The sequence below is a fragment of the Cervus canadensis genome, chromosome 1 (assembly GCF_019320065.1).
Source record: "Cervus canadensis isolate Bull #8, Minnesota chromosome 1, ASM1932006v1, whole genome shotgun sequence".
Taxonomy (NCBI): domain Eukaryota; kingdom Metazoa; phylum Chordata; class Mammalia; order Artiodactyla; family Cervidae; genus Cervus; species Cervus canadensis.
The window spans coordinates 31,455,651-31,482,544 of NC_057386.1; the positions used below are offsets into that span (position 1 = coordinate 31,455,651).

The 26,894-nt window shown below is 48.6% G+C and overlaps 1 protein-coding gene across 8 annotated transcripts in view; it reads left to right on the forward strand.

Moving 5' to 3' along the window:
• Positions 1 to 26,894, forward strand: part of GAS7 (growth arrest specific 7) — a 200,973-nt gene that overhangs the window by 117,276 nt on the left and 56,803 nt on the right. For all 8 annotated transcript variants that reach the window (XM_043474140.1, XM_043474154.1, XM_043474177.1 and 5 more), the window contains exons 2-3: positions 1,870 to 1,990; positions 23,542 to 23,622. In XM_043474140.1, the coding sequence (XP_043330075.1) occupies positions 1,870 to 1,990; positions 23,542 to 23,622 (202 nt within the window). The remainder of the gene's footprint in view (positions 1 to 1,869; positions 1,991 to 23,541; positions 23,623 to 26,894) is intronic.

Here is a 26,894-nt window from a genome sequence, read left to right on the forward strand (position 1 = left end):
CATGGATTCTTATAAGTAACCTGGGGTCAAGCAGAAGCAATGTGGTTCTAGAAGGCTTCTCTCTTGGGACTTCCCTTGTGGTCCAGTTTTCAAGACTCTGTACTTTCAATGCAGGGGATGTGGGTTCAATCCCTGGCCAGGGAACTAAGATCCCACCTGCTGCATGGTGTGGCCCCCCCTCACAAAACAATGTTTCTCTCCTCAGCCAACCCTCTGACCTCCCTCCTCTTGTTTTACCCCCACCTCCACTCAGCCAAAATGTCCATCTCCTGCAAGTGAGATATTTTATACACAAAACACGATACTCATCATAGGGTTTGCATGTGTTTTGACCACTTTCCAATCTGGGAGGAGCTGGAGCAGTGCCTGGACGCCCAGGTAAACATCCACAGCTCTATGCTTGGGCTCAGTGGACGTTTTCTGCTGAGGAGGAGGCCTCCTGGCGGCTGTCCAGCCCTGGGTGGTTCTTCTAGAAGCCAATCTTCCGCACAGTCAGAGGTGCTGTGAGTTAACAGGTGTGGGAGTCGGAAGCCACCAGGGCATAGGGGAAGGCTTTTAATTAAACTGTGAACATTTGTAATGAAACATACACCACCGCTCCACGGAGGGACACGGGGAGGCTGTGTTTACCCCAAGTCCCAGGAGCAACTACGATTGATCCCATCCCGATGAGGGTGTGCAGGGCACCACAGGAAGCAGAAGCCTGAGGCTTTGCAGCTTCAGAGAAGCTGAGAGCAGTCTGGGAAATGAGTGTCTCTGCTGCTCAATTTCAGTCTCTTATTTTCCCAAACAGTGGTCATTAGTGACCAGAACCTGCCTCTTCGGGTATGGCCGGAGGATTCTGAGGGCACTTAAAAGCTGATGAGTTTTAATATTTCTGAACAGGATCCAACTTTGCTGAGAAATTCACCGCACCTCTCCTCATGTGGCTGGAATTCTGATTTTAGTCAATTTACTTTCTTCACAAGGAATAGCAATTGTCTGAGGGGCTAACTCGAACCCTCTTTCCTTATTTTTCAATGTTCTTTATTTAGCTCACAACTTTTTTGGTGTGTATGTATTAACAAAAATTTAGATGCGAGAGATAAGCAAAAAGAAAAGAATAAGAATTCCTCATAATCTCACCACTACAAATCACCTCTGTTTAGCCTTTGTGTCTTTTCTTGTTTTTCTGTTATGTACTTTTTTCTCTGACCTTTTTTATTTATTTATTTATTTTTAAAGAAAAGTACTGTCATGCTTAGTTAGAAGAATTAAACTGCACATCAGTGCATACTATGGAAAGGAAGAAGCCTGTTTAAACTCAGCTTCCCAGTTCTGTTTGCCATTTAGACATTTGGCTAGAAAAAACCCAGCTATACTTTGTTGATTCTATGCTTTATTATGGAAAGTTTAACATCTCAGTCTGCCGAAACATGTGTTAATGACTTCTGGTCAGTTCCCACAGCAGTCCCTGGGCCTTGTCTGCTGTTGTATTTGGTGGTCCCAGAGTTTCAGATTCCAGTGACCCCCCCACGCCAACCCCAGGCAGGTGAAGCATCCCTGTGAGTGGTTTCCTAGGGGCCCAGGAGAGAAACCCCAGCCATGTTCATTGAGCAGCATCTCCACCCACCATCCTCTGGGGGGATCTGTCCCTTCTGCAGTGGTTCTGAAAATCTAAGGGCTGCTCACCCCTCGTGCTCAGGCAACCCTCATCATCACATCTGCAGCTTGCTGCATCCCCCGGGAGGCCTGTAGGCCCCCATACCACTCCCCACCCCACCCAGAGTCGAGCCATGCTAGGGAGACTTCATCTGCCTCTCACTTCCCAGTTGAGAGACAGTTGCAAAAATGCCACATGTGTGTGACCTTCTCTTTCCTCCTCCACAGAAGCCTGGAATGGTCCCCCCTCCGCCGGGAGAGGAAAGCCAGACCGTCGTCCTTCCACCAGGCTGGCAAAGCTACTTGTCCCCTCAGGGCCGGCGCTACTATGTCAACACGGCCACCAATGGTGAGTCCTGCTCCGGGCAGCTTCCTCCAGCAGCCCCTGGGGTCCTGTCCATCTGGAGAGGCACCTCTCTCCTCTACCTCCTGGGCTTTAGACCTTTTCTTTGAACTCTCCCTCAGAGGCTGCCGGGAAATCTTTCCTTCCCCCAGGACTGGGTGGCAGGAGGTCAAACCGGGGTGAGGAAGGCTGACCTTCAAGGTTGGGGGTCATCTTTGGAAGCCGGCATCTTTGTGGAACCCAACCTCATGGTCTGGGACCGTATTTTCCAAACTGGGATCTTGTAAGGATCTGTGGTCCACAGCTGGTTTAAATCAAATTAAACAGGTTAAGCCACTGCATGCTTTCTGGGAGCTTGGAATGTGCTGATTGATACCCAATCAGGGGTTACAAGAGTGGGGTTTTCCTGATTTCATCACAACATGGCATTCTTCCCTGAAGTATCTCACTGGCTGGTGTTTCTTAGGGTGTTCTTTGGGAAAGGCTGGGGCTACTTACGGGTTTATTCTAACCAGTAAGAGAGGTCCACATGCATTTCTGAGTTTAGTCAAGATCACATCTCTTTGTCCCAATAATTGTGGGCATCCTGAGACTTCAGAATGACTCCAAGATCCTAGTCCATTGCTGTAGAATGACCTGCAAGAAGGATCGTAGAAGGAGAAGCAGTAGGACCTGTATAACAAGGTGGGCAGAGCAATGTATAGGTTGTCGTCTTGGGCCAGGCAGAGCAAAGCCAGCCATCAGCTCTGTCTCTTAACCCCAGGGCAGTTGCTACAAGAAAACAGAGAGGATGGAAACCCAGAAAATTAGATTTGATGGGAATCTGTGCCAAGGCAGAATGTGAAATCTTACCTGAATCCACCTGTTGACACCTCACTCCCCTCATCTGTGCCTACCTGACTTACGGCCACCTCCTCCCACCTGGCGGGACCATGGATATGGTTTATGTTTATGAACCTGCAGTTGGGACCTGCTGAGAGAAGAACCAGCTGCTGTTTCCAGGGAGCAACAGAGAAAGCAGCTGAAAACTGCCGCTTGGGGTGTTTGGTTTGTTTGTATCCCCTGGCAACCTGGCCTTCCGCTCAAGGGGGTGTTCTAGTTAGAAGATTTAACTGGGGTTTCTAGAAAAAGGGAAGTGGAACTCCTTCTGACCATTCTAATCAGAAAGAGTCTTCCTCAAAATAAACATGTGAGCAGCTTTGTACTGTTATCAGACTATCAGACTTTGAAGTTTCGGAGGAGAGTGTGTTTATGTGCAGTTCCCCATCTCTCAAATACAGAAATTGAACCATATGACCCTGAGATCATCAAGAATTTGGCTCTGTCCTTGTCCTGAATTAGCTCCTGTTGCAAAGGGGCAGAGGGGTAAAAGTCGCTTTCTAAAAATCGCAACTCATTTTTAAAAAACAACCGTGTAACAAACAATTCACTGCTGATATATGCTCTCCCTCATTCAACTACCCCTCTCTTTATTAAGGGGATAGTTAGGTCCCATTTTACATTACCAGGCAGGGCAGACAGCTTTTTTCTGAAGCCCAGATGTCATGCCACTGGGTCCTGGAATATAGTGGTTGCAAGAGATTCTAGACGAAGGTCAAACACTTTTTCTCTAATGGTCCAGGTGGTAGATACTTTAGGCTCTGAGGCCCATGGGGTCAATGTCACAGCTACTCAACTCCACCACTGTCCTGTGAAAGCAGCCTCAGATGATGGTAAACCCATGGGGCCAGCTGTGTTCTGATAAAACTTTACTTAGACCCTGAAATGTGAATTTTCAATAATTTGCATGTCATGAAATAGGCTTCTTTTTTCAACCATTTAAAAATGTAAAAACTGGGACGACCCAAAGGGATGGGATGGGGAGGGAGGTGGGAGGGGGGGTTCAGGATGGGGAACACCTGTACACCCGTGGTGGATTCATGTCAGTGTATGACAAAACCAATACAACATTGTAAAGTAATTAGCCTCCAAAAAATAATTCATTAATTTTAAAAAATAAAATGAAAATGTAAAAACTGATCTTAGCTAAGGAGTTCCCAAGCTGTATGATGACATAACGTATATTGGCCCACAGGCCATACTGGCTGATGACACCTCTCTGGGCTCTCTGTCATTCCCAGTATGACCTGTCCTGCTCACCCTTCCCCACTCTCTCCCAAATGCTTGCAGTAATCCAATAATTACATTTATTGTGTACATATTACGTGTCAAAATGTTTGTTAAATTAGCCATAAATAATTTTATTTAACCTACTCAACAATTCAGGAAAACGGGGGCTCTCAATAGGGACAGTTTTGTTCCCCAGAGAGCAAGTCTGGAAAGAATTTTTATTGTTCCAACTGGGGAATGTCCTGGCATCTAGTGAGTAGAGGCCACGGATGCTGAAAAACACCCTGCGATGCCCTAGACACATGCCAGTTTAATTCATTCGTTATTTCATTCATTCTTCATTTGTGTGGTTGATTGAATTGTTCATGCAACAAGCATGTATTGGGCCTCACATATGTTCCAAGCAGAGTGTTGGATACTGGGATATAAGAATAAAAAACAGCCTTGACTCTCAAAATGCTAATCTTCTTATAGTAGTAACAGATTTTATTTAATTTATTTTTATTTTTTGGCTGTCAACTTGCAGGATCTTAATTCCCTGACTGGGGGATTGAACCCGGGCCCCGGCAGTGAAAGCCCCGAGTTCCCTCGACTAACAGGGAATTCCCAGAAGCAGATTTTAAATGAACCGATATTTGATTACAATTGTGAGCAGGGTTGTGAAGGGGAGGAGTCCATGGTGTTTTGAGAACATGTCCCAGAGATACCGCGGGAAGTCAGGGGAGGCTTCCTGGAGGAGGAGGCACCCTTCAGCTGAGATGGGACGCATGATGACCACATTAGCCATGTTTGGAGGGATCGTGCGGACCCCCAGGGTCATGTTAAAAGTTGTGCTCTTTAGTTTTAAGGGACTGGGAAGACCAGATGTCATTCTAATTCTCTCTGGGACCTCAGCCCTGTTTTGTCTGGCTGCTAGACTACTTGGTAAAGCTTTGAATCTGACCTCCTTTTCTGCAGGAAGGTACTGAAAGCAGCCTCTTGGTCTTCTCACACCTACGTTTATCTGACCCCCTCACTCCTGGAGGCATTTGTGTATGCTCACGGCCAAACCGGCTGCACCCACCTTTCTGCCCCAACGCTTGGATCTCTGCTGGCATATGACTTGGGCCAGAGGCAGGCACCACCGCCAGGGAAGCAGAGCCCCTGTGCTCAGCCGTCATGAACCATTTCCCTCTCCTTCCTGTCTGTATGCCTTTGCTCCAAGCTCTCCTAGTCCCTGTAATCCCTAATCACTTCTTTCCCAGGGGGTGCTGGTGTACAATAGACATGCTGTCCCTGTTTTTACAACACATACAAATGTAAGGAGTTTAAAGCCCAATTTACATTTGTATTGCCTTGCTCTGGCTAATCTACTTATTTTCAAATCCATTTAGGATTTTTCTGCCTGGGAATTGTCACAGGGAATTGTCATAGCTGCTGTGCTATGCTGGGCTATGGGGATACAAAATCAGGGCAGAGGCCGTCTCCGCCTTCAAAGATGGAAGGTCTGATGAAGTCAGAGAAATCCGGAAACCAATAAGTGTTGCGGGTGTTAGCATGGAAATCTGGGCACTTGAGGAAGGGGGCCGCCAGCTTTTTCTGGGCATCAGACCCATCTTTGAAAGGACGAGGGTACTTGACTTAGGTGTTCCTAGCTGTGGTGTCAGCCAGGGGAAGGCTGATGTGTTGGAGCAGAGAGAGAGGGACTTGAGAGTCTGATTCACTAAAGACCTCCTCTGGGTAAGGAGGAATTGGGACTTTGCCCTGTGGGCATGGCATGGAAGGATTCAGAGTGCTGGCTTGACATCTGAGAATGTTGTGGAAGGCTTGCTTGTTGCTGCAGAGTGAGGGGTCAGAGGATGGCGAGCAGAGACCTCGCAGATTCGATGAGAAGTGATGAGGTCAGCTCCACAGTAGCAGCTGTGGCCGGAGAAGAGGAGGTGGGATATGTCAGGTGGGACGTGGCAGGTCCAGGAAGGTAGAATGCACAGGTTCCTCTTCTGTGTTGTGTGCTGGAGCCGTGGGATTTGAACAGGGGACTCGAGGGAGGAATGGCCTTGGAAGAAAGAAGTCCTGTTGAGCATGCAGTTCCCGGGGAACATTCAGGGAGAGATGACTGGCGTATGTTGGATGGATGGGTCATGACTCAGGGATCATCTGGGCTAACGATGTGACTCTGGGGAGTCTTGTGGATGCACAGCATGCTGGGCAGAGAGCAGGATGGATTTCACCCCTAATTGCCCCTTGGCCTGACCTTGTTTTTCTGGGACCAACCTGCACAAGCATGGGTGCAGCCCAGAATTTGCATTTCATCAGCAAAGAACTAAAATCAGGAGTTCCCTCCCAGGGCAAGCCTCCAGGAGAAAGAGCCCTGAAGAACCATACTCAAGGGAGGGACAGAGGGGGCTTGAAAAGAATTGTCAGAGATGGGAGGCATCCTTGAGCAGGCAATGTCATGAAAGGCAAAGGAGAAAAGATTGTCAAGACAGACTGAAATACAGATCAGATTTACGGTGGAGGGATATTTTAAATCCTTAGAGAAAGCACAAACTATTTAATAAATGGTGTTGAGCCAGATGGCTAACTTTTGATGGGTAAGTTAATGCTCTTGTTTTCATATAAACAAACTCAGCTTAAACTTGGGTTTCCCTGGTGGCTCATTTGGTAAAGAATCTACCTGCAATGCAGGAAACCCAGGTTGATACCTGGGTTGGAAAGATCCCCTAGAGGAAGGCATTGCAGCCCATTGCAGTGTTCTTACCTGGGAAGTCCCATGGACAGAGGAGCCTGGCAGGCTACAGTTCATGGGGTTGCACGAGTTGGACACAACTTAGTGACTAAACCACCACCAAACTCAGCAAGACCTTCAGAGCATGAGACTTAGGGAAGCCCCCATCTCCCCTCATCTTCTCACAGTTTATGGCTCCCAAGAGCATTTTGTCAAGCTGGGTGGTCCTGTGCTCAGGCCCTGGAACCCTGGGGGTTCTGGTGTCAGGAAGCTGTTCATGCTATGCTGTTCTGGAAAGTGCTCCATTCCACCCAGAGTTGACTCAGTTGCCAAAAATGAGGGTTGTGTTTAATTTCTGGATGTTGACTTGTTAATAACTAGCCTGCTCAAGAATCTAAACTAGTGTGAAGGGAGACCTCTTATTTGTATAATGGATAGTTGCATTTCAAGAAATATAGCACAAAGTTGTTTTGTTCCGTGCATAATTGGAAGGCCAGATATGCATGTTTAATCACTTCACAGTGATACCATCATAGGTATTCAGGTCTTCTTTTTGGAGAGATGCTGACTTTTTAGATATTGTATGGGATATATTTTACCACTTGGATCTTGAAGGGGTATTTCCAGCCAGTAATGAAGGCCAAAGGCTTCCCCAGTGGCTCAGCAGTAAAGAATCTGACTGCAGTGCAGGAGACTCAGGTTCAATCCCTGGGTCGGGAAGATCCCTTGGAGGTAGGCATGATAACCCACTCTAGTATTCTTGCCAGGAAAATCCCATGGACAGAGGAACCTGGTGGGCTATGGTCCAAGGGGTCGCAAAGAGTTGGACACAACTGAAGTGACTTAGCACACATGCACACAATGAAGGCCAAGATTAGTTTTGCTTAGTGTATGTCAGTATTTTACTTCTTATTTCTGTATACTCTAAATCTGATAGTTACAACTCTTCTGTTGTCTTTCATTTCTAAAGAGGATCTTTTGGGCGGGAGGCACCTTAGCCCTGTTTCTCTAGAAAGCAGAGCCTGAGGCAAAGATTAAGTGTTAACACCTTATTTAGGAGGTATAAGCCCAAAGGTGAGGATGGGAGAGAAGGGGAAGGGAGGCAAAAGAAGATGCCCTGTGATGCTGGCTTCCCTAGTAGCTCAGATGGTTAAGAATCTGTGTGCAGTGCAGGAGACCTGGGTTCGATCCTTGGGTTGGGAAGATCCCCTGGAGAAGGGAATAGCTACCCACTCCAGAATTCTTGCCTGGAGAACCCCATGGACAGACCATGGGGTCACACAGAGTCAGACATGACTGAGCAGCTAACACTCTTCACTTTCAAGGCCAAAATGGTGAGGATGGGTGAGAAGGGGAAGAGAGGCAAAAGAAGATGCCCCATGTGATGCTAGCCTTGACATTGAACTGACAGTGAACTGGTTGCTCATCAGATATGTTCACGTCTCTGGGAGGGAAAGTAAGGGGTTTTATCTGTTCACCTTCTTAGCTCCTGTCCCCCATGGGCCATCCTTCTCCACCTGGGAGAGCTATTTCTGCCCCTCCCCCCAACTTTGGGGTTGTATTATCTGTCCCCCAGCAGCCTCTCGGAAAGCTTCATTCCACCCCCATGGAGTGGTGCTTCTGCTAAGCCCAAGGCAGTTGGTCAGTGGAGCATGGGTGAAGTTCTAACCACAATAAGAGGAGATAGTTAATGAAAATGTGAGGAAGAGCCCCATGTCAGTCCCAACCTGCAGGATCCTGCAGCATTACCCATCTCTCCACTGTCAGAGCTGGATGACTTGATTATTTAGTCTTTCTGTGACCAATGACTTCTACTCCACAGGCATCCTAGGGGGATCCTTCCAAATCATTGGACACAGTGATCGGCAACCTATAGCCCTTGTTCAGCTTGCACAGGGCTTGTACAGCTTGCAGCTTTTTTTGTTAAAGTTTTACTGGAACACAGCTGTGCTCTCTTATTGCCTAAGGCTATTTGTTATTACCTGAGGATGGCAGAGTTGAGTATGGTTCACACAGCTCACAAAAACCAAAAATATTTACTCTCCGGCCTTTAAAAGAAAACGTTTGAGATTCCCCAGCCTAACAAATAGAGCCCATCCATTTTACACATGAAGAAGGGGGTCCCCCATGGGGTAAAGGGATTGGTCACAGTTACCTGGCCAACCTATGCCTACATCTTCTGTCTTGTAGTCTTTTCCTTTTTGCCTCAATATCCAAGAGAATGAACATGGGCAGTGGTGACTTAATTTGCAAAAAGGACAACTGAGTTCATGGAGTAGTAGAAAAACAATCTGAAATAACTTTTATTTTTAAGAGAAATGCCACTGTCTTTTGAGAGTGTCAACTGAAACCCAGGAGAGCTGGGAGTTGTTTTTAAGCTCTTTTGACAAAGAATTCATATGTTATAAACGTTTTATTACGTTTGCAAGCCCAGCTTGGAGGATTAAACCAGGATTTGAGCTTTTGGATTCATTTGCCAAATAGTCGGCACTTTTCTTGATTTCTGGTTTTAATTTTTCTTTAAATGAGTAGATTCCCACTTAACTTTATTACACCAGGAGCTAATGTGAGTTTCCGGATCAGTTTTCCAGTAGAACACTTTTAAAAAGCATTCTTTGTAGCTTTTCTTTGTTACAAATAATTGGGTACTTTTCTAACTCCCCAGAGAGAGCATCTCTGATAATTCTCAGTTAATAAAAGTTGCCCGAAGAAACTTCTACACCCGAAAACATTAGTCTGTTTTCATCTATCCATCTGTGTTGAACAAATGTGAGATTAAAAAGGTGCTTTTATTTGGTACATTCGGTTGATTGAATTAGTTGTGTGTGTGTTTTCATGTGTTTTATTTTGGCTGTATAATTTTTCTTTAACAGACCCTCTCTTAATGGAAGGGTTGTTGTTACTGTTCAGTCTCTCGGTTGTGTCTGACTCTGTGACCCCATGGACTGCAGCACGCCTGGCTTCCCTGTCCTCCACCGTCTTCTGGAGTTTGCTCAAGTTCATGTCCATTGAGTTGGTGATGCTATCTAACCATCTCATTCTCTGCCTCCCTCTTCTCCTGCCTTCAGCCTTTCCCAGTGTCAGGGTCTTTTCCAATAAGTCAGCTCTTCACATCAGGTGGCCAAAGTATTGCAGCTTCAGCATCAGTCCTTCCAGTGAATATTGAGACCTGATTTCTTTTAGGATTGACTGGTTTGATAAAGGCTGTTGATCAAGACTGCAAATCTTACTATTAATCTATTTCTGTGGGGGTTGTGTTTTTTCCTTTCCAAGAATTCATTTTAATTTGTAATGTTAATGTAATACTTTATTACACAACACATCTTATTTCTCAGCAGGTTTTCATACCGGCAGTCTCTTAGAACTTTGGCAAATGCCAAGTGGGTTAGATAGTCATTCACACTGCCAGTAAGTTGAAGTCCCATAAAAATCAAAAGACAAAGGAGACGGGAAGACAAAATGTTACTTTGAAGACGTTGACTTATTGGCTGTTAGGTGGAACCACCAATTAGCAGCAAATGGTTCAGGTAGGAAATAAAAAAGAATGTGTGGCACATGACCCAGCAATTCCACACCTAGATGCCTATCCAAGAGTGCTGAAAACATGTCCACACAAAAACTTATACATGAATGTTCATAGCAGCATTATTCATAATGGCCAGAAACAACCCAAATAATATCCCCCCAAAAAAATCTGGTCTTATCCTTGCACTAGTAAGTTATTCAGCTGTAAAAAGGGATGCAGTGCCAATGGGTATATGCCCTATCCAAGGGTAAACCTTGAAAGTATCATGCTAGGTAAAAGAAACCAGACACGAAAAGCTGTATCTTATATGATTCCATTTATATGAAATGCTTAGAACAGCAAACACATAGACCCAGGAAATAGATGTGTGGCTTCTAGGGTCTAGGAGGGAAGAGGTGACTTCTCATGGGTGTCCTTTTGAGGTGATGAAAATGTTCTAAAATTAGATAGTCAGGGTAGTTGAACATCTCTGTGAATACACTAAAAGCCCCTGTGAAGTATGCTTTTAGAAAGTGAGTTTCTTGGTCTGTGAGCTGTATCATAATAAAAACAGGTGTATTGGAGAGGGGGCAAGTTGGTAACTTTCCTGGTGTCCTTCCAAAACAAGCCCTTAGATGCCCCAGTTGGACATTCCCTTTGCCTGATTCCCAGACTTTGGCAGACACAGAATCACAGAAGGAATTTGTGTCTAGAAATATCAATACACCGGTCCTGCTGCTGACCTACTGACTTGGAATCTATTATTTGGAAAGAGTGAAAATTTCTGCTTTATATTTTTAAGTGTTTTCTCGTAGTCACCATCTCTTTTTGACTTGTAAGGTGACAACCAGATCGATGACAGCGTGGCCAGTGGATCAGATATTCTAAACCTGGGGAGTGAGTGTATTTATTTAGGTACTTGTGTTTTTTAAATAAATTTATTCAATTTTGGCTGTGCTGGGTGTTCGTTGGCGTGCGAGCTTGTCTCTATTGCTGCGAGTAGGGGGATGACTTTAGTTGCACACGTGGGCTTCTCATCCTCATTGTTTCTCTTGTGTTGGAGCACAGAGCCCTAGGCACAAGGGCTTCTGTAGATGTAGTGTGTGGAGTCAGTATTGCAGCACATGGGCCTAGCCACTCCATGGCATGTGAGATCCCCCTGGGGCAGGGATCCAACCCATGTTCCCTGCATTGGCAGGCGAATTATTACCCACTGGGCCACCAGGGAAGTCCTGCGGAGTCAGTTTAAATCCAATTTTCTCTTTCGGAAATTCATTGAGAAAACACAGCTTTGTTCAAACAAGTAAACATGCGTTGTCATCCCAAGGTTAAAGATTATGTAAGTGTAAGCTATTGTAATTAAAGTAGAATCTCATGGAAAAGCTACTTGAAAACAACTCCGTTTTATAGTGACAGGGACCAAATGAGTGTGAAACTACCAGGAAAGGCCCTTCACCTGGCTAGTGTCTATGTTCTTATGTGTTGTCAGGGTAGCGAACTTGAGGCTATTTCTAGCCTTTACACTTATCCTCAGAACAGGATGTAGTGGCAGGTCTTATAATTTCAAAGCTTTTGAGTCAATAGCTCAGAAATAATTTTTTTTTTAATCTCTGTGTTTTTGTCATTAAAAAAAAAAAAAAAAGACTCATGGTCTCTAGTTTCAACTTTGTTCCTAGCTGCAACTGAGTCAAAGAATTTGGGGCTTCTATTTTCATTTTCCCATTCTGTGTAGCACTCTGACATCTAGACAGAATGAACACCATCCTTGCCTTCAAGGAAGGACAGATCTATGATGACTCCATTTCTCGGGCAGTGGTGTTGTAGTGCCTCTGGGTGTGGTGGCAGGCAGCAAGACAAGGTCAGAACCTCACCTCCATCCAGGTGAGCTGTCCTGCAGAGATTCAGGTAGACTCAGTGTCTCACGGTGGGTTGTCCTGAGGCCAGAGGCTGTCCACAGAAGCATTTCATTCTGTATGCGCCACCCTTAGAGTTGTTGAATGAACTGCCAACATTGAACAATTGGGAGGTTTTTCATAAGCACCCAGATACTTGTCTCCTTTTGAAGAATCATGAGGATTTTCAACCCACCTTCCTGCCTGAGCACAACTGGGTGAATCTGAGCAAGTTGCCATCGCTCCTGACTTCTCTTAGACTCGAGAGTCTGCTTCCTTCAAGCATTTATGTGTCCATAAGCTTGTGTGGGCTTGAGCTTTGACCTACGTTTGGACGTAGCCTCATGGATTTACAATGAGTGTTGCAGGGGAGAACTGGTATTAGACATAAAGTCAGGAAGTTATAAATACAGTTGGAAATCAGAGATTATGAAAGACGACCAGGCAAGAGATTAAAGAATCTGGAGAGAAAGGACTGACTGGTCCACTTCCACAAGGAACTGTCAGACTCATCCCACACTCTGTCTTATACCTGGAGCTTTTGTGCGCACCTGACGTGTTAGTGCAGGAAGCATTGCCTTCGGGGTCTTCCGTAAGGCCCACGTGTGTATGTTGGGGGGGTCAGGTGGGAGCATGTGGCTGCAGCAGGAAGTTGGGGTCCGCAGGGAGGGGCAGTCTGGACACAGATAGCCATCAATGCTCTTTAAAGGTTTAGGTCCCTTGGAGTCAGTGGGATTCTTGGCAAAAATGGAAATTATCCATAGCTTATTTCTGATGAGCAAGTGGGCCAGGACCACGTGGATTGGTTATCAAGCCACAAGTGTTTATTCAGTGCCGCCTCTGTGCCCATCTCCAATTATGCACTTGGACCGCTCCTTGCAGGGGCGGTGTGGGCGAACACAATGCAGAGGACTTCGTGAGTGCTTCCTGGTGGAGATGAGATCATTGACAGAGACTTTCCTCGTGGGTTGCAGGCCATTCTCTTTCCTGCCTAAGTAGACCCCTGAAGGTCCCTTCCAGCTCCGAAATCCTATGCAACCAGGAATTGCCAAACCACTGTGTTCATCACCCACCTGAAATTTGGGGGTGTGCCTCTGTATGGAGAGTTGGAGTGGCTCCCGGCGATCAGACCTTCATCACTGGAGGAAGATCTTGGAGTTTAGGAACAGCTTCTTGTTGTTTCGGTCCAAGTTGGACTCCAGAGTAGGCAATGCTCTTCCAGGAGGCATGGGAGGAGAATAGGCTGAGAAGTTAGTCGAACGGGATGAGTGTTGTTTGCCCGTGCTCTCCAGGAGCGGGGTGCTGGGCTGGGCATGGGCTCTGGGAGCCTCCACTGAAGGATCTTGCTGTCCTTGGACAGATCATGGGCTGGGCCTTGCCCCTAGTGGGCCTCCTGGACCTTCCTGTCAAATGAGATGCTACCCTCCTGCCGGCTGTGGTTATTGCCTATCTATGCGTCCAGCCTGGCATAACATCCCGCCTTCCTCGGTTCCTGTGCAGAGGTGGTTTTGTGTTCCGGGGAGCCTTCTGGGGCTGAGATGCACAACTGGAGCTTGAACGGGGCCTGGTCTTTTTTGTATGGTGCAAGAAGCATCCAAGAATGCCAGGCCCCATGATCTGTGCCATGGAAGGAGGTGTGTGCTAGGCAGGAGTCAAGGACCCCGTCCCCTCCTCCTGCTCCATTTCTCCCTCCTCCCCCTTCTTTTCTCCCTCCTCCCCATCCCTTTGTTCTGCCCCCCTCCTCCCCTGCTACAGATAAAGACTTCAGTTGCTTTCAGCTGCTGCTGTATAAAATTCACATGTGCTAATGGGGGAGACGCTGCAGAAAAAGGTACAGATTGGACAGAGCAGGACAGCCTTGAGAAGCAGGACAGGAGGAGCCTAAGGAGCACACAGCACTTTTGGATACAATATCCCACCCAGCTGGCTCAACTCTTTGATGAATAGGAAGCATGAATTCCTATTGCATGCTCAGTTGTGTCCAACTCTGCGACCCCATGGACTGCAGCACATCCGGCTCCTCTGTCTATGGGATTTCTCAGGCAAGCATACTGGAGTGGGTTGCCATTTCCTCCTCTAGGGTATCTTCCTGACCCAGGGATCAAACCCATGTCTCCTGCATTGATAGGCAGATTCTTTATCACCGAGCCCCCAGGGAAGCCCCACCCCCACCCCCAGCAGGTGTGCAAGTGCAAAGCCACCTTAACTAGCAGGCTTTAAGGATGCAGTGGAAATCCTTAAGAGGCTTCCACGACAACCTGAACATCTGTGATCCTGACAGATTTCTTCTTTGCTTTCAGAGCATCTTCGCAGTGAGACTCACTTTTTCTTTCTCTGAATCTCTCAGGCCAACTACACTATTTGTTGTGGTTTTCAGCAACATACTTGTTTGAGGGGAGAGGGTAAGCAGTGGATGCTTTCAAGTCAGAAGTAATTTGTGAGTTGGCTTGATTGTTGTACTTTTTAAAACAATTTTTTTTTCTCCCCCCACAGCTTTATTTGCAACCCCTGTAGACAGGGTGTGAACTGTGGCAGAGGACTCTGTTCCTCCTTGTCTTAGTCTACGTCTGTGGTTCTCAAAGTGGGGTCCCCGGACCAGCAGCATCAGCATCAGCATCACCTGGGCATTTGTTAGAAACGCAGTGTCTCAGGCCTCCCCTCAGCCCCCCTGAATCAGACCCTCTGGGGTGGCCCTGCGATCTTGGGCTTAACCAACCCTCCAGGTGATGCTCAGATGCTCTAAAGTTGGAGGAGGCTGCCCCTTTCCCCAGCGTTTTAGCATCTCCCTTATTGGATGAGGAAACTCCCCTTGGTAGCTCAGCGGTAACGAATCTACCTGCCAGTGCAGGAGACATGGGTTCGATCCCTGGGTCCGGAAGATCCCTTGGAGGAGGGTGTGGCAACCCACTCCAGTATTCTTGCCTGGAGAATCCCATGGACAGAGGAGCCTGGAGGACTACAGTCCCTGGGGTCGCACAGAGCCGGACATGATTCAGTGACTAAACAACAATAACTAGATGTGCCTTTTAAGGCTTCTTTGCAGAGAGGGGTTTTTTTGTGTGTATGTGTGTGTTTTAACCTGCTCATGCAATTTCCTGAGGAATCTTGTTTCCTTCAGCTCTGCCCATTTCTTCCTCATTTTGTTTGTGTCATCCTCTCCACCCTGAATGCCCTTGCTTGATGTTTGAGAAGAGCTCATTTCGCCCGGAATTTCTATACCTGTTGTGCAGTGGTGGTTCATGATAAGGACCATGCGCCTGAAGGTGCTTCGGGGCCCTTTGTGCCTTGGGGGCTGGCCCGCCTGTCCCAGGAGCCCAGCAGCCTTCGAAGTGTCTTCGTGGCTACACCTCACGGAGATGATTGCTGATTCCTTTTTCCCGAAATAACCACAGCTCTTTCTGACAGTTTCCTCCAGCTTGCGAAAAGCAACACTCTCAGTGGTTCTGAGCATTATTTATAAAATGTAAAGTCACACCTTTTACTGGAAAGTCTTCTAAATCTGCATCAGCAAAGCAGAGCAAGGGGAGTCCATAGATGTTGAGTTTCTCAGAAAACAAAGCAAAAAGATGATGTTTGAGTGGAAAATACCAATTTGTGGGTAGAGAAGCTTCTGAATAGTTGAATAGTGTGGCTTTTTCCCCCCCCCCGGAGAGGTTATGGAAGCCCTACTTGAGGACACCTTAAGATATCACAATTTAGCCTGGTCACAGAAGGAGGTTCCAGATGTGGATCTAATGGCCCTGGGGCTGGTGTTGGTTGTTACAGGGCAGTGCCGTTTGGAGATTGTAGGTGGGCAGAGACTGTCTTGTATAGAAATAGAAGCCCACCCCAACAGTTTATGGAGAAAAAAAAAAAAAGACCTTTATTAGAAGGACATGGGGTATCTCATAGAAGCCCCCACTTAAGGACCTAAAGATCAGCTGCATTGTTTGTCCTGGGTCTCTGGGATCTCATGATGCCCATTTCTGGGTTGATTTCATACATATTTTTCTGTGCAGACTCGCCTTTTCTCTTTAGCAGCCATTTAGCAGAAAAAGATCCAATGGGTGGGGAAAAAAAAGTGTCTTAGACTGCACTTCTCCAATTTTGACTGAGAAGAAGCATCTTTTCTTCCCTACAGGTCATTTGTAATTGCTTTCCTGTGACCCACCTGTGTACATTCTGGGCTCTTTTTGGATTGGGCAGCTGGCTTGATTTGTGCTTCATAGTCTGCAAGGGGAATTGGTGCTCTCTCTGCTCTCCATATGGGTGGTTCAGAGGGTAAAGACTCTCCATGCAATGCAGGAGATGTGGGTTCAATCCCTGGGTCAGGAAGATCCCCTAGAGGAGGGCATAGCAACCCACTCCAGTATTCTTGCCTGGAGAATCCCATGGACAGGCGAGCCAGGCGGGCTACAGTCCGTGGGGTCACAAAGAGTTGGACACGACTGAACAACTAACACTTTGAATTTCACTTTCTGCTCTCCATGGCCCTTCTTTGTTTCTGTCCTCTGTGTATCTTTTTATCTACACACACATCTGTGCACTTACTCACTTTTAAAATCAGCCACTGGCAGTGTAACTGGACTGACTTCTAACAGTGCTTTGAACTGAGTCTTCATTCATTCATCAAACATCTATTGGCTGCCTGCATACCAGGGACCAGGGAAACAGCAATGCATTTGTTTGACACAGTCCCAGCCCTCGGAGCACACCTCTGGGCGGACTGGATTTGAAAGCAAGTGTTGCAGCTGAGATAGGAAGAGCTCATCCAAGTCCCCGAGGGCAGGGGCGATACTGTGAGCTCTCAGCGCCCCTTCCCAGTCTGCTGCCTGTTCACAGGGTTCAGAAAGCCTGAGTGATGTTGGTGGGGAGCACACAGGACCATGAGTGTCCCAGCCAGGATGAGAACATCCCACTAGCCCTGACCTGTCAGCTCCATCCACGCCAAGCACCTGGGACCAGGATTGTGTAAAACTCATCTTTCCTGTTCAGGCTTTGCCCCAGAAGCTTAAGATAAGGCTTTCTGGGGAAGGCCAGGCCCTGTTGGAGTGCTTCCTCCTGCAGCCTGCCCACACACTAGAACCTTCTCCTGACACGTTTTCCCTCGGGCTTCCTTCTCTGCCATGCTTTCTCCCCTCTCCTCTTCATCGGCTCCTCTTCTAGGAAAAACCCTAAGGACTCAGTCATGCTACAGGGTTTGTGATGATCTGTGTGATTCATAAGGCTCCCCCAGAAGCTAAAATAGATAATAAAGCCACAGGCCAAAGCAGAGGCTTTTGGGCACAGATGTCATAACCCTGATGTTTTTAGAACATCGGGGTGGACATGGCATTTCCGAGGGTTCCTTAAGTTACCCTACATTGCTGTCACACGTCTTGCTTCATGGTGGTGTTTTTTTCAGTCACTGAGTCATGTCCGACTCTTTTTGACCACATGGACTGCAGCACACCAGGCTTCCCTGTCCTTCACCATCTCCTGGAGCTTGCTCAAATTCATGTCCATTGAGTCAGTGATGCCACCCAACCATCTCATCCTCTGTCACCCCCTTCTCCTCCTGCCCTCAATCTTTCCCAGCATCAGGGTCTTTTCCAATGAGTGGGCTCTTTGCATCAGGTGGCTGAAGTATTGGGACTTCAGCTTCAGTATCAGTCCTTCCAATGAATATTATAGGTTTATTTCCTTTAGGATGGACTGGTTTGATCTCCTTGCTGTCCAAGAAACTCTCAAGAGTCTTCTCCAGCACCACAGTTGGATAGGATCAATTCTTCAGTCTTCTTCACAGTCCAACTCCCGCATCTGTAGCTGACTACTAGAAAAATGGTAGCTGTGACTATATGGACCTTTGTGGGCAAAGTGATGTCTCTGCTTTGTAATACACTATCTAGGTTTGTCACAGCTTTTTTCCCATCTTTTAATTTTGTGACTGCAGTCACCATCTGCAGTGATCATGCCTGGCCCCTCCCCTGGGGTTTATGTCTCATCCCTGTACCTCCCAGCCTGTGGCTGGTTCCTGTCATGTTTTTACTATGGACTCTACCCCGTTTTTCCCACATCTGATTAATCCCTGAGACTACTTGTTAAAATGCTAACTTCTGGGTTCCACCCAAGATCTGCTAAACCAGAACCTTTGGGCACAGGGTCTGGGAATCTGTAGCTTCAGCAGGTGGCCCCAGTGATCCTGATAAGAGGCCAAGTTTGGGAAACAAGCCTGGAGATTTACCAAATCGCTGTGCTGAGGGCCTGGATCCTGAGTGTCCAGGCTTTGATTTGATGCGATGTCCTTTTCAGGACCCATCTACAGTTTTCTCAGTCACAGAGCAGGGATCGTAATATCTGTGAGCTGGCAGTCGGCTGCCCACAGCTGTTGGTTCAGTGACCAGACACCCTTTTTCCTGTGTGGCATCAGCCCTCATCACTGCCAGCTCAAGTTCAGGAATTCCTGCTGTGTTTGCCTGAGTCCATGCTCTATGAGGAGGTTGGGGATCCTAAAGGGATTGAAGGACAGGCTTGGAGTATTCCAGGTGGGCCTCCCATCCCCTCCCACTAGAATTTCTCTGGCAGCTCCCGACCCTGCTCTTGCAGGACTGTGCCAACTGGAGCCAGTCCAGAGCTTGGCTCAGGCCAGTATCAAAGGGCCAGGGCACTGCGGGGGCCACTGCTTCATCCACTGGCCTCTGTATCACCTATGAAGTGTGCATAAGGGCCCCTGCCCCGCCCGGATCACAGGGTTGCATAAGGAGCCTGTGGGCTGCCATGTGGAGGCAAGTTTCTCTGGTTAACTCAGGGAACCCCTTCAGCTCTGACATGCGTTACTCACACCTCTAACCCATCAGCATCACAGAGGGAGCCTGCCCTTGCTCTCCCTTTGGGAGATGTGCTCTGTGAAGGTGGGTGGGGCGGGAGGAGCTGGTGGGGTGGAAGCTGGGAGGCGGAGGGAGGGAACGAAGGGAAGAATGGACAGGGGTTTGTTTTATTCTTATCATTAAAGTCTTTGAAGGCTTCCTCTCTCTCAGAGACTGTGCTATATGTGCTCATTGGCTGCTCATCACAGGACCATGAGACTACAATCACGTTATCCCCACTTTGTGTCCTCAGCTGTGTCCAACTCTTTGTGACCCCATGCACTGCACCCCTCCAGGTTCCTCTGCCCATGTGATTTCCCAGTCAAGAATACTGGAGTGGGTTGCCATTGCCTACTCCAGGAGATCTTTCCAACCCAGGGATTGAACCCAGGTCTCCCTCATTGCAGGAGGATTCTTTACCAGTTGAGCCACAAGGGAAACCCAAGAATACTGGAGTGGATAGTCTGTCCCTCCTCCAGCGGATCTTCCTGACTCAAGAATCGAACCAGGGTCTTCTGCATGGCAGGCGGATTCTTTACCAACTGAGCTATCAGGGAAGTTCTTGGCTGGTACCTATGGTTATTTCACCTGATAGCCAGTGGGGGCAGCAGAGAGCCACTACCCGCCAAGAAAATGAACCAATCATGAACCAGGAGTCTACTGGTGGGTGGGGCAGAGGGTGGGCGGTTCAGGGCGAGCAGGGGAGGTACAGATCCACCATAGGCCAATCACCAAGACCAGTGGTCTAGGTCCAGGGGCTCACTGACTCTCCCAATACCTGTAATGCATGCAGGAAGCGGCCTTAACAAAGGGAGGTGAAGTTTAGAGGTAACTTTAAAGTTAATAATTCCTGCTTGCTTTTTTTTATTTCATAATCATCGTAATAATAGTTATGATGATTATTTTAAGGAGGGGACATCTGTGCAAGATAATACATCACTTTCCACCTTTCAACTATACTCTCTCTTTAAAAGTTTTATTCTACACAGAGCAGCTGCTGTAATCCACTAATGGGGAAGTGGAAATTTCTGGCTTGTCACGTGGTTGGCTAGAATAGCAACCTCCCTTGGTCTGATTTGATCCACACTCAGCAGTCAGCTCATTTGTGTGTGTCTGGATCCCCTGCCTGGTTTCAGCGGGAAAGGTTCAAGTTGAGTTAGAGTTGCCTTTAGAAATCAAACATGTTTTCTCATGAATTGGATGGTCAGAAGCTTTCCAAGTGAGGGTCTCGCTCCTTCCATTCTGCCTTCACTGATTTCCCTGCGTGGAAGCAACTATTAGGAGTCTGGGTGGTCACCTGGAATGACCTAGAGCCCCAGGATAGAAGCCCAGAGGACGCAAAGGGGCCCCAGTCCAGGGTAACTTGAGCCCCAAGCTGCCACTTCAGTTTTGCTTTGGTGCTTTGGCTCTATCAAGGAGCCTGGTGTGCTGTAAATAGATTAGGGAGTCTCTTAGTGGAAAAGACCTGGGAATGGCTTCCTCCCTATGGGTGGTGTGGTCATCTGGGGCAATTTTTCCTGCTGCGGATGAGATCATTCAGCTAGAGCCCCAGGGACTCTCTCCAGATGTCCGCCCGGGCTGGCCCTGTTCCTGCCCCAGGCTCGAAGTGGCTTTGTGTTTTGTGTTGACCTGAGCTGGCCAAGACCAGGAGGTGGACTGGGTGGAATCCTTCAGGCATCTGCGTTGTCCCTGATGGAGCCCTGGCAGAGGTTGGGCAGAGAGATTCAGTCCTTACAGGGATAAGGGTCTCCAGCCTCTGGGGGCCAGGTGAGTGACCCAGGCCAGTGAGTGCAGGGCACAGGGCCTTCCTTCTGAACCCAGCATCTAGAGTGGGATTCTGACTGTAGGCAGCATCTTCCTGTGATTTCAGAGCCTCCTCTCGCAGGCCCCTGGGAGGGCTGCAAGGAGGGAGAGGCATTGTTGTTGGGACTTGACAAATGGACACGATTCTGACACCCAGAGTAGGGGAAGGCGGTGATGGGGGTGTGTGAACAGCTACGGCAAAGACGTTCTGAGACCAGTGAGCGTGTTACCTGGGCTGGAGTGAGGTCAGCGTGGGTCCATCTGGACAGACAGACAAGGTGCCTGTGCTAGAGCCTTGCTGGCTGAGAGGTGGGGCGGTGGGTGAGGGCAGAGGCAAAGTTTGGACTTCATTCTCTGTGCCATGTTGGAAAAGGCTCCACAAGGGACTCTCCAGGTAAGCGCTGACCCCCAAGTGAGGAGACACGTTAGGGGTGAGATGGAATGAGGAATGTGATGGAGTGGGGTGCCTCCAGGCTCCAGGAGCTGATTGGAGATGGGTGGGGGGACCCTGGAGGAGCTGGTGAAGCCATGCAGGTTGGTCCCCAGAGCTGCGGGGGGCCAGGTTGGAGGAGAGAGCCTGAGCTGAGTGCTGTGTGCATGCGGGCAACAGTGTGGTCAGGCCGATCTGGCAGCAGAAAAGAAGGTCTCTTTGGAAACAAGACTGAGGCTTCAGGCTACGTCTGGTCTCAAGGGGAGCCCACCTCACGTTGTAGGGAGGCTGTTTTCTCATCTGAATTTCCCCCACATTTTCACATCCAGCCTCCATGATCTGTTTGCTTTACTCAACTCTGATGAGGCACCTACTGTGTGCCCCTGTCACATGCTATTACAGCCTTGCTTAGGTACCATCTTCATCCCCATTTTACAGTAGAGAAAAGCAAAACACAGGTGGCTTCCAAAGGTCACAGGTCACGAGTGGCCAGGCCTAGAACACTTTGCACTTCCCTCGACCTCCAAGCAGGCTTGTGGTCTTCACATAGTCTCCAAGGCATGGTGCTCTCAGCTCCAGCCCAAGTGTTCCTCCTCCTCCAGGAAGGCCACTGAGCCTGCCCTCTGGTTATCCCTCCTGGAAGACCCCTCTGCTCTCTTGTTCCTGGTCACATTCTCCCGGCGGCTTCCCTTGCTCACCCATTTTCTCTCCCTTAAGACGTGAAAGAGCCATATTATCGCCCAACTGCTAGAGCCATAAAACCCTAAAGCCCAAACAATGGGTCTCAAGGTTTTGATCAAAGTCTGGGGGCAAGACTCTTGGGGCCTAAAAGACCAGTCAGCCCAACCCTTTCATTTTAGGTAAAGAATCAGAGGACCAGAGAGGTAGCGTGACTTGCCCAGGGCTGCCCAGCAGATGAGATGCAGAACAGAGGCAAACACCCCAGTTCTCTCGAATCTCCACTGAGAGAAGCCATTGGAAGGTTGTGCTTGTTTTTGTTTTTAGTATTTGAAACAATTGGATTTTCAGTAATAGAATTTTGAATTCAATAATGTCATATCAATATATTAGATTAACTTTAACAATAACTTGACACTAAATACTTGTAAATGGGCTTTTGGCATGAACACAGCGGCTGTCTTGGGTGGATGCCATTCTTGGTCTTGTTTACAGAGGAGGAAACTAAGGCACCAGGGGGACAATGAGCTTGGTGGAGATCAAACTGGTGATGAGAGGCAGAGCTAGTTCAGACCCAGGCATCTGGTTCTAGACTCACTGCTTTTACTCGGTGGCTCAGATGGTAAAGAATCTGCCTGCAATGCAGGAGACCCAGGTTCAATCCCTGGGTCAGGAAGATCCCCTGGAGAAGGAAACAGCAACCCACTCCAGTATTCTTGCCTAGGAAATCGCTTTGACAGAGGAGCCCAGCCGGCTACAGTCCACGGAGGTCGCAGAGTCAGACACAACTGACTCACAACCGCTGTGCTGTCAGGCCTTTTCACTGTTTTGGAAAGATGCCCACAGAAGTCCAGTTCCGTAGTTGCAGAGTTCAGGGTTCACTGCAGCATGTGGGGGTCTTAGTTCCCCGACCAGGGATTGAACCCGTGTCCCCTGCATTGGAAGGCAGATTCTTAACCACTGGACCTCCAGGGAAGTCCCAAGAAGGCATTGCTTTTATCAGTAGATAACTTAATAAGAAGTCTCCGCTCACAGCTGTGAAATGGGTGAAGTAGCATTTGGGAGCTGATCATATAGCTGCAATATTAGCTTTATTTCTGGCTGGGCATCGGAGGAGAGAGAAGTGTGTGATCAAACACAGCAGCTATAATTCGTACAAGGTATGGAATTGGAGAAGCAGGAAGGGAGTCACCTTCGTGGGACACAGAACCTGGGTCTCTGTCCAGACCCAAGGCTCCTTCCTCTGGGCTTTGGGGTTTCAGATGACAGTGGGCATCTGGGGAGTGATGAGCAGTTGGCAGCTGGGGTTCCAGGATAAGGAACTGAAGTGGAGATGTGTGAGGGGGGAAGGGAGGGGCATTGGGGACTGTTTCAGAGGGTCCCAACCAGAAGGCCACCTTCTGGTCCCCGCTTCATGGAGAAGGGTCCCCAATAAAGAGAAGCTTTGTTGCCCTGGGGGGCAGGAGAGGCAATTATATGGGAGCAGAAGGCAGACTCCAGCTTCCTGGAGTCAGAGAGGCAGGTGATCCATTGCTGCTCTGCGACACTCAGAGCTTCTGCCCTAGGAAATTCTCAATACGATTTTCTTTTTTCTTCTTTCTTTGACCAGAGACCACCTGGGAGCGTCCCAGCAGTTCTTCTGGGATTCCAGCCAGCCCTGGCCCTCACAGGAGCTCTCTGCCTCCAACAGGTACTGTCCACGTGCTATCTCAGGGCATCGGGATGGACCACACCCACACACAGCTTCACGGGAGAGGCCAAGCCTCTGGAGCCTGGATCTGAAACCCGGCTGTGGATCTCATGGGCCAAACCTGGGAGGGGTGTTGAGGGCTCGGAGGCCCCGTAGGCTGTTGCCCTGTGGGATGGTTTCACCCTGGCAGTGCCAGCGGCAGCTCTGGTGTCTCTCACTCCCCTTGGGTGCTTAGAGGAGGGGGATGGCTGGGTGAGGTGAGGCAGCAGAGCTCTTACCTGTCTGCCAGCGTGGGGACCTGAGCAGCGGCAGACTCGCTCCACATCAAGGGGTAGAAGTTAAGGAGGCAGATGTTTGCTCCTATCGGGGCGTCTTTAGGTCTTCTGCACCACTGAGAAATAAAAATGTGATGCCAGCGCATTATTTTGTGAAGATTGCTGGGCTTCCCTGTTGGCGCTCGTGGTAAAGAACCCACCTGCCAGTGCAGGAGACGTGAGAGACACAGGTTCGATCCCTGGGTCTGGAAGATCCCTTGGAGAAGGGCATGGCCACCCACTCCAGTATTGTTGCCTAGAGGAGCCTAGTGGGCTATATAGTCCATGGGGTTGCAGACTCGGACATGACTGAGCAACCTAGCAGGCACACAGGTAAAGATTACCATCAGCAGAATGCAGAACCGAAGTGGTGGCAGAATAGACCTGGAGAATCAACTGAGGCCTGAGAGAAGGGATGGGGGGCTGCTTTTCATGGAAAGTTCTTCTAGGCTTTTAAAATGTTTTTATTTATAACTTTGTGTATATATGCCTGTATACACACACACACTTTTTTTTTTTAACCTAAAAAATTTAAGAAGGAACCCCCTGTGGGGCAGGAAAATGGGGCATTTCCTCCTGGTTTCCTGGGGATGCAACCAGGGCTACGTTCTCAGACTGAGTCCCCAGAAATGGGGCCAGTTAGCCTTCCTAGTGGTCATATGATGGTAGGCATTTCCCGGCACGCTGCCTCGTCTTTTGTTACTGTTCTTGTGTTTTTTTAACAATAGAAATGCTGGTGTGAATACTGTGAGGTGTGGCCCTCTATCCTGGCTGGCTCCAGGCCACCCAGACACTAGAGAGAAAACCCAGCTGTCTTTTCCGACCACGGTGGGGGTCCCCGGAGCAGGACAGGGACGTGCCACCGGCAGGGAGAGGCCGGGGTGTGTAAGTGACAGGTGATGGCCCTGCCCAGCCAGCTACACGGGGCTGCCAGAGCCGGTGTGGGAAGCTTGCCCTTTAGGTCAGTGCGGTCAGCTCTCCGAAGCCTGCTGCCCCTGGCACCGCGCTCAGAAGCATCCTGTCCCCTCTTTGCTGTGGACAGAGCCATCCCCCAGAAGGAGGGTTGGGAGGAGCACCGGGCTCTGAGGGACCCAGAACGGTGGGAGAGGCTCAGATCCAGGAAGAATCGCCAGGGTGGGCAGGGCTTTAGACAGTGTGGTCCCCGACTTCCCTCCTCTGCCTCAACCCCCGGGGACCCGGGGCACCTCCTTCCCATGTCCCTGGGATCCCAGGTCTCTGCGAGAAAGGGCTTTTTAGAGTTGGAAATCCTGCCTCCTCTCCCCACCTTTGGAGATCACACATCAGCTTGGAGAATGCCTGGACTGGACCCCGTTTAACTTGGTGTTTCTGTCCTTGTGTGTGTTTGTCCACATCATACTTAAGCTTCTCTGGCTCTGGCTGCTTCTCTGGTTTCTCTTCTCTGGCTCCGTAGTGGTGCTCACCTCAGGGGTGATTTTGCCTTCCAGGGGACATTCTTGGGTGTCACCAGTAGGGGGCGGTGCTACAGACATCTAATGGGGAGAGGCCAGGGATGCCGCTCAACCAAAGGGCTGTGCAGCCATGCATGTCAGCAGTACCGGGCTCAGAAGCTCTGTTCTAGAAGGACTCAGAACCTCAGCTCAGCACCACTCGGGGGTCAGATGATGGACCACAGCCTGTGACAATGAAAAGCAGCCACAAAACATGCAGGACCCCAGCTCTGGATTCTCAGACCCACATTTTTGGGTTGGTTTGGTTTTGTTTTTAAGATTTGTTTGAAGATAGCAGTTTTATTTATTTAACTAATTGTTTTGACCGTGGCGTGTGGGATCTTCCTGACCAAGGATGAAACCCGCATCCCCTGCAGTGGGAGTGCGGAGTATTAGCCACTAGACCACCAGAGAAGTCCTCAGACCCACGTTTTATTTCCCAGTTTTAATATCTTGGAAATCAATGATGTGTCCTAGTCTAACTGGAAGCATCCTTTTTTTTTTTCTTTCTCACTAGTACTTAAAATAAGGGTGTCTCTAACAACCAGTGATATCTTAGATTTGTGACATTGCAACTCCTTAGATTGAGGCCTCAGGCACATCCCTGCTCCTTGCCAGGCCTCACTTTGCCCACTCATAAACAGGAGGAAGACGTGGCTGAGGTCCTGTCCAGCCCTCCATGGTTGTGGTTTGTGGTCCTCTCTACCCTGGGGCATGAACACATGCGTCAAATCTCCATCCGGCCTCTGGGGTGGAAGAGAAGAGAACCCACCAGTGAGGCTAGGGGAGGATCTGTGATAACCTGACATCTTCTCTTCTGGTTTTTAAATAGAATCTTGAAAAATAAAGGAATAGCTAGGTTGGTATTTCTCCCTACAGGGGAGCAGCACCAGGATTTTCCCAGCCATTCTTTCCTTCAGTTTTATAAGCAGCTTTCAGGAGACTGAATTTTATTGTGGAGAGAGAAATAGACTTGATGAAGACATGAGGTTGCTTCAAAAGCTGACCATCCCCATCCTCGGGTTCCTGGGGCTGTGGGCGCCTCGCCTGGAGACCACTCAGGGCCCTGGATTGAAGCCCCTTTTGTTCTGCTCCTGCTTCTGCAGGGCAGCAGTGATGGAGCTGAAGCCTTTCCATTCAAAAAGTGTGCAGACGTTGTTTTCAGTACTGGGGGTACATCCTCAGGCAAGCCAGACTTGTGGGGTCCCTGGTTCCAGGAGCTACATTCTAATGGGAAAGTTGGATAAACCAGCAAACATGAACTTGATCAGATGTTCATTCACAGACATCTTGATCAAATGGTGCAACTTGATCAGATGGTCAGCAGGACAGAGCATATGACTGGGGCATCAGGGGCAGCCTCACTTTAGGTCAAGCTTTAAAGACGTGGAGACAGCATGTGTGGAGGGTGGTGGTTGTGGATTGTTCTGGGCCAGGGGACAGCTGGTGCAAAGGCCCTGGGGTGGAAGTGACCTTGGCATATTTGTGA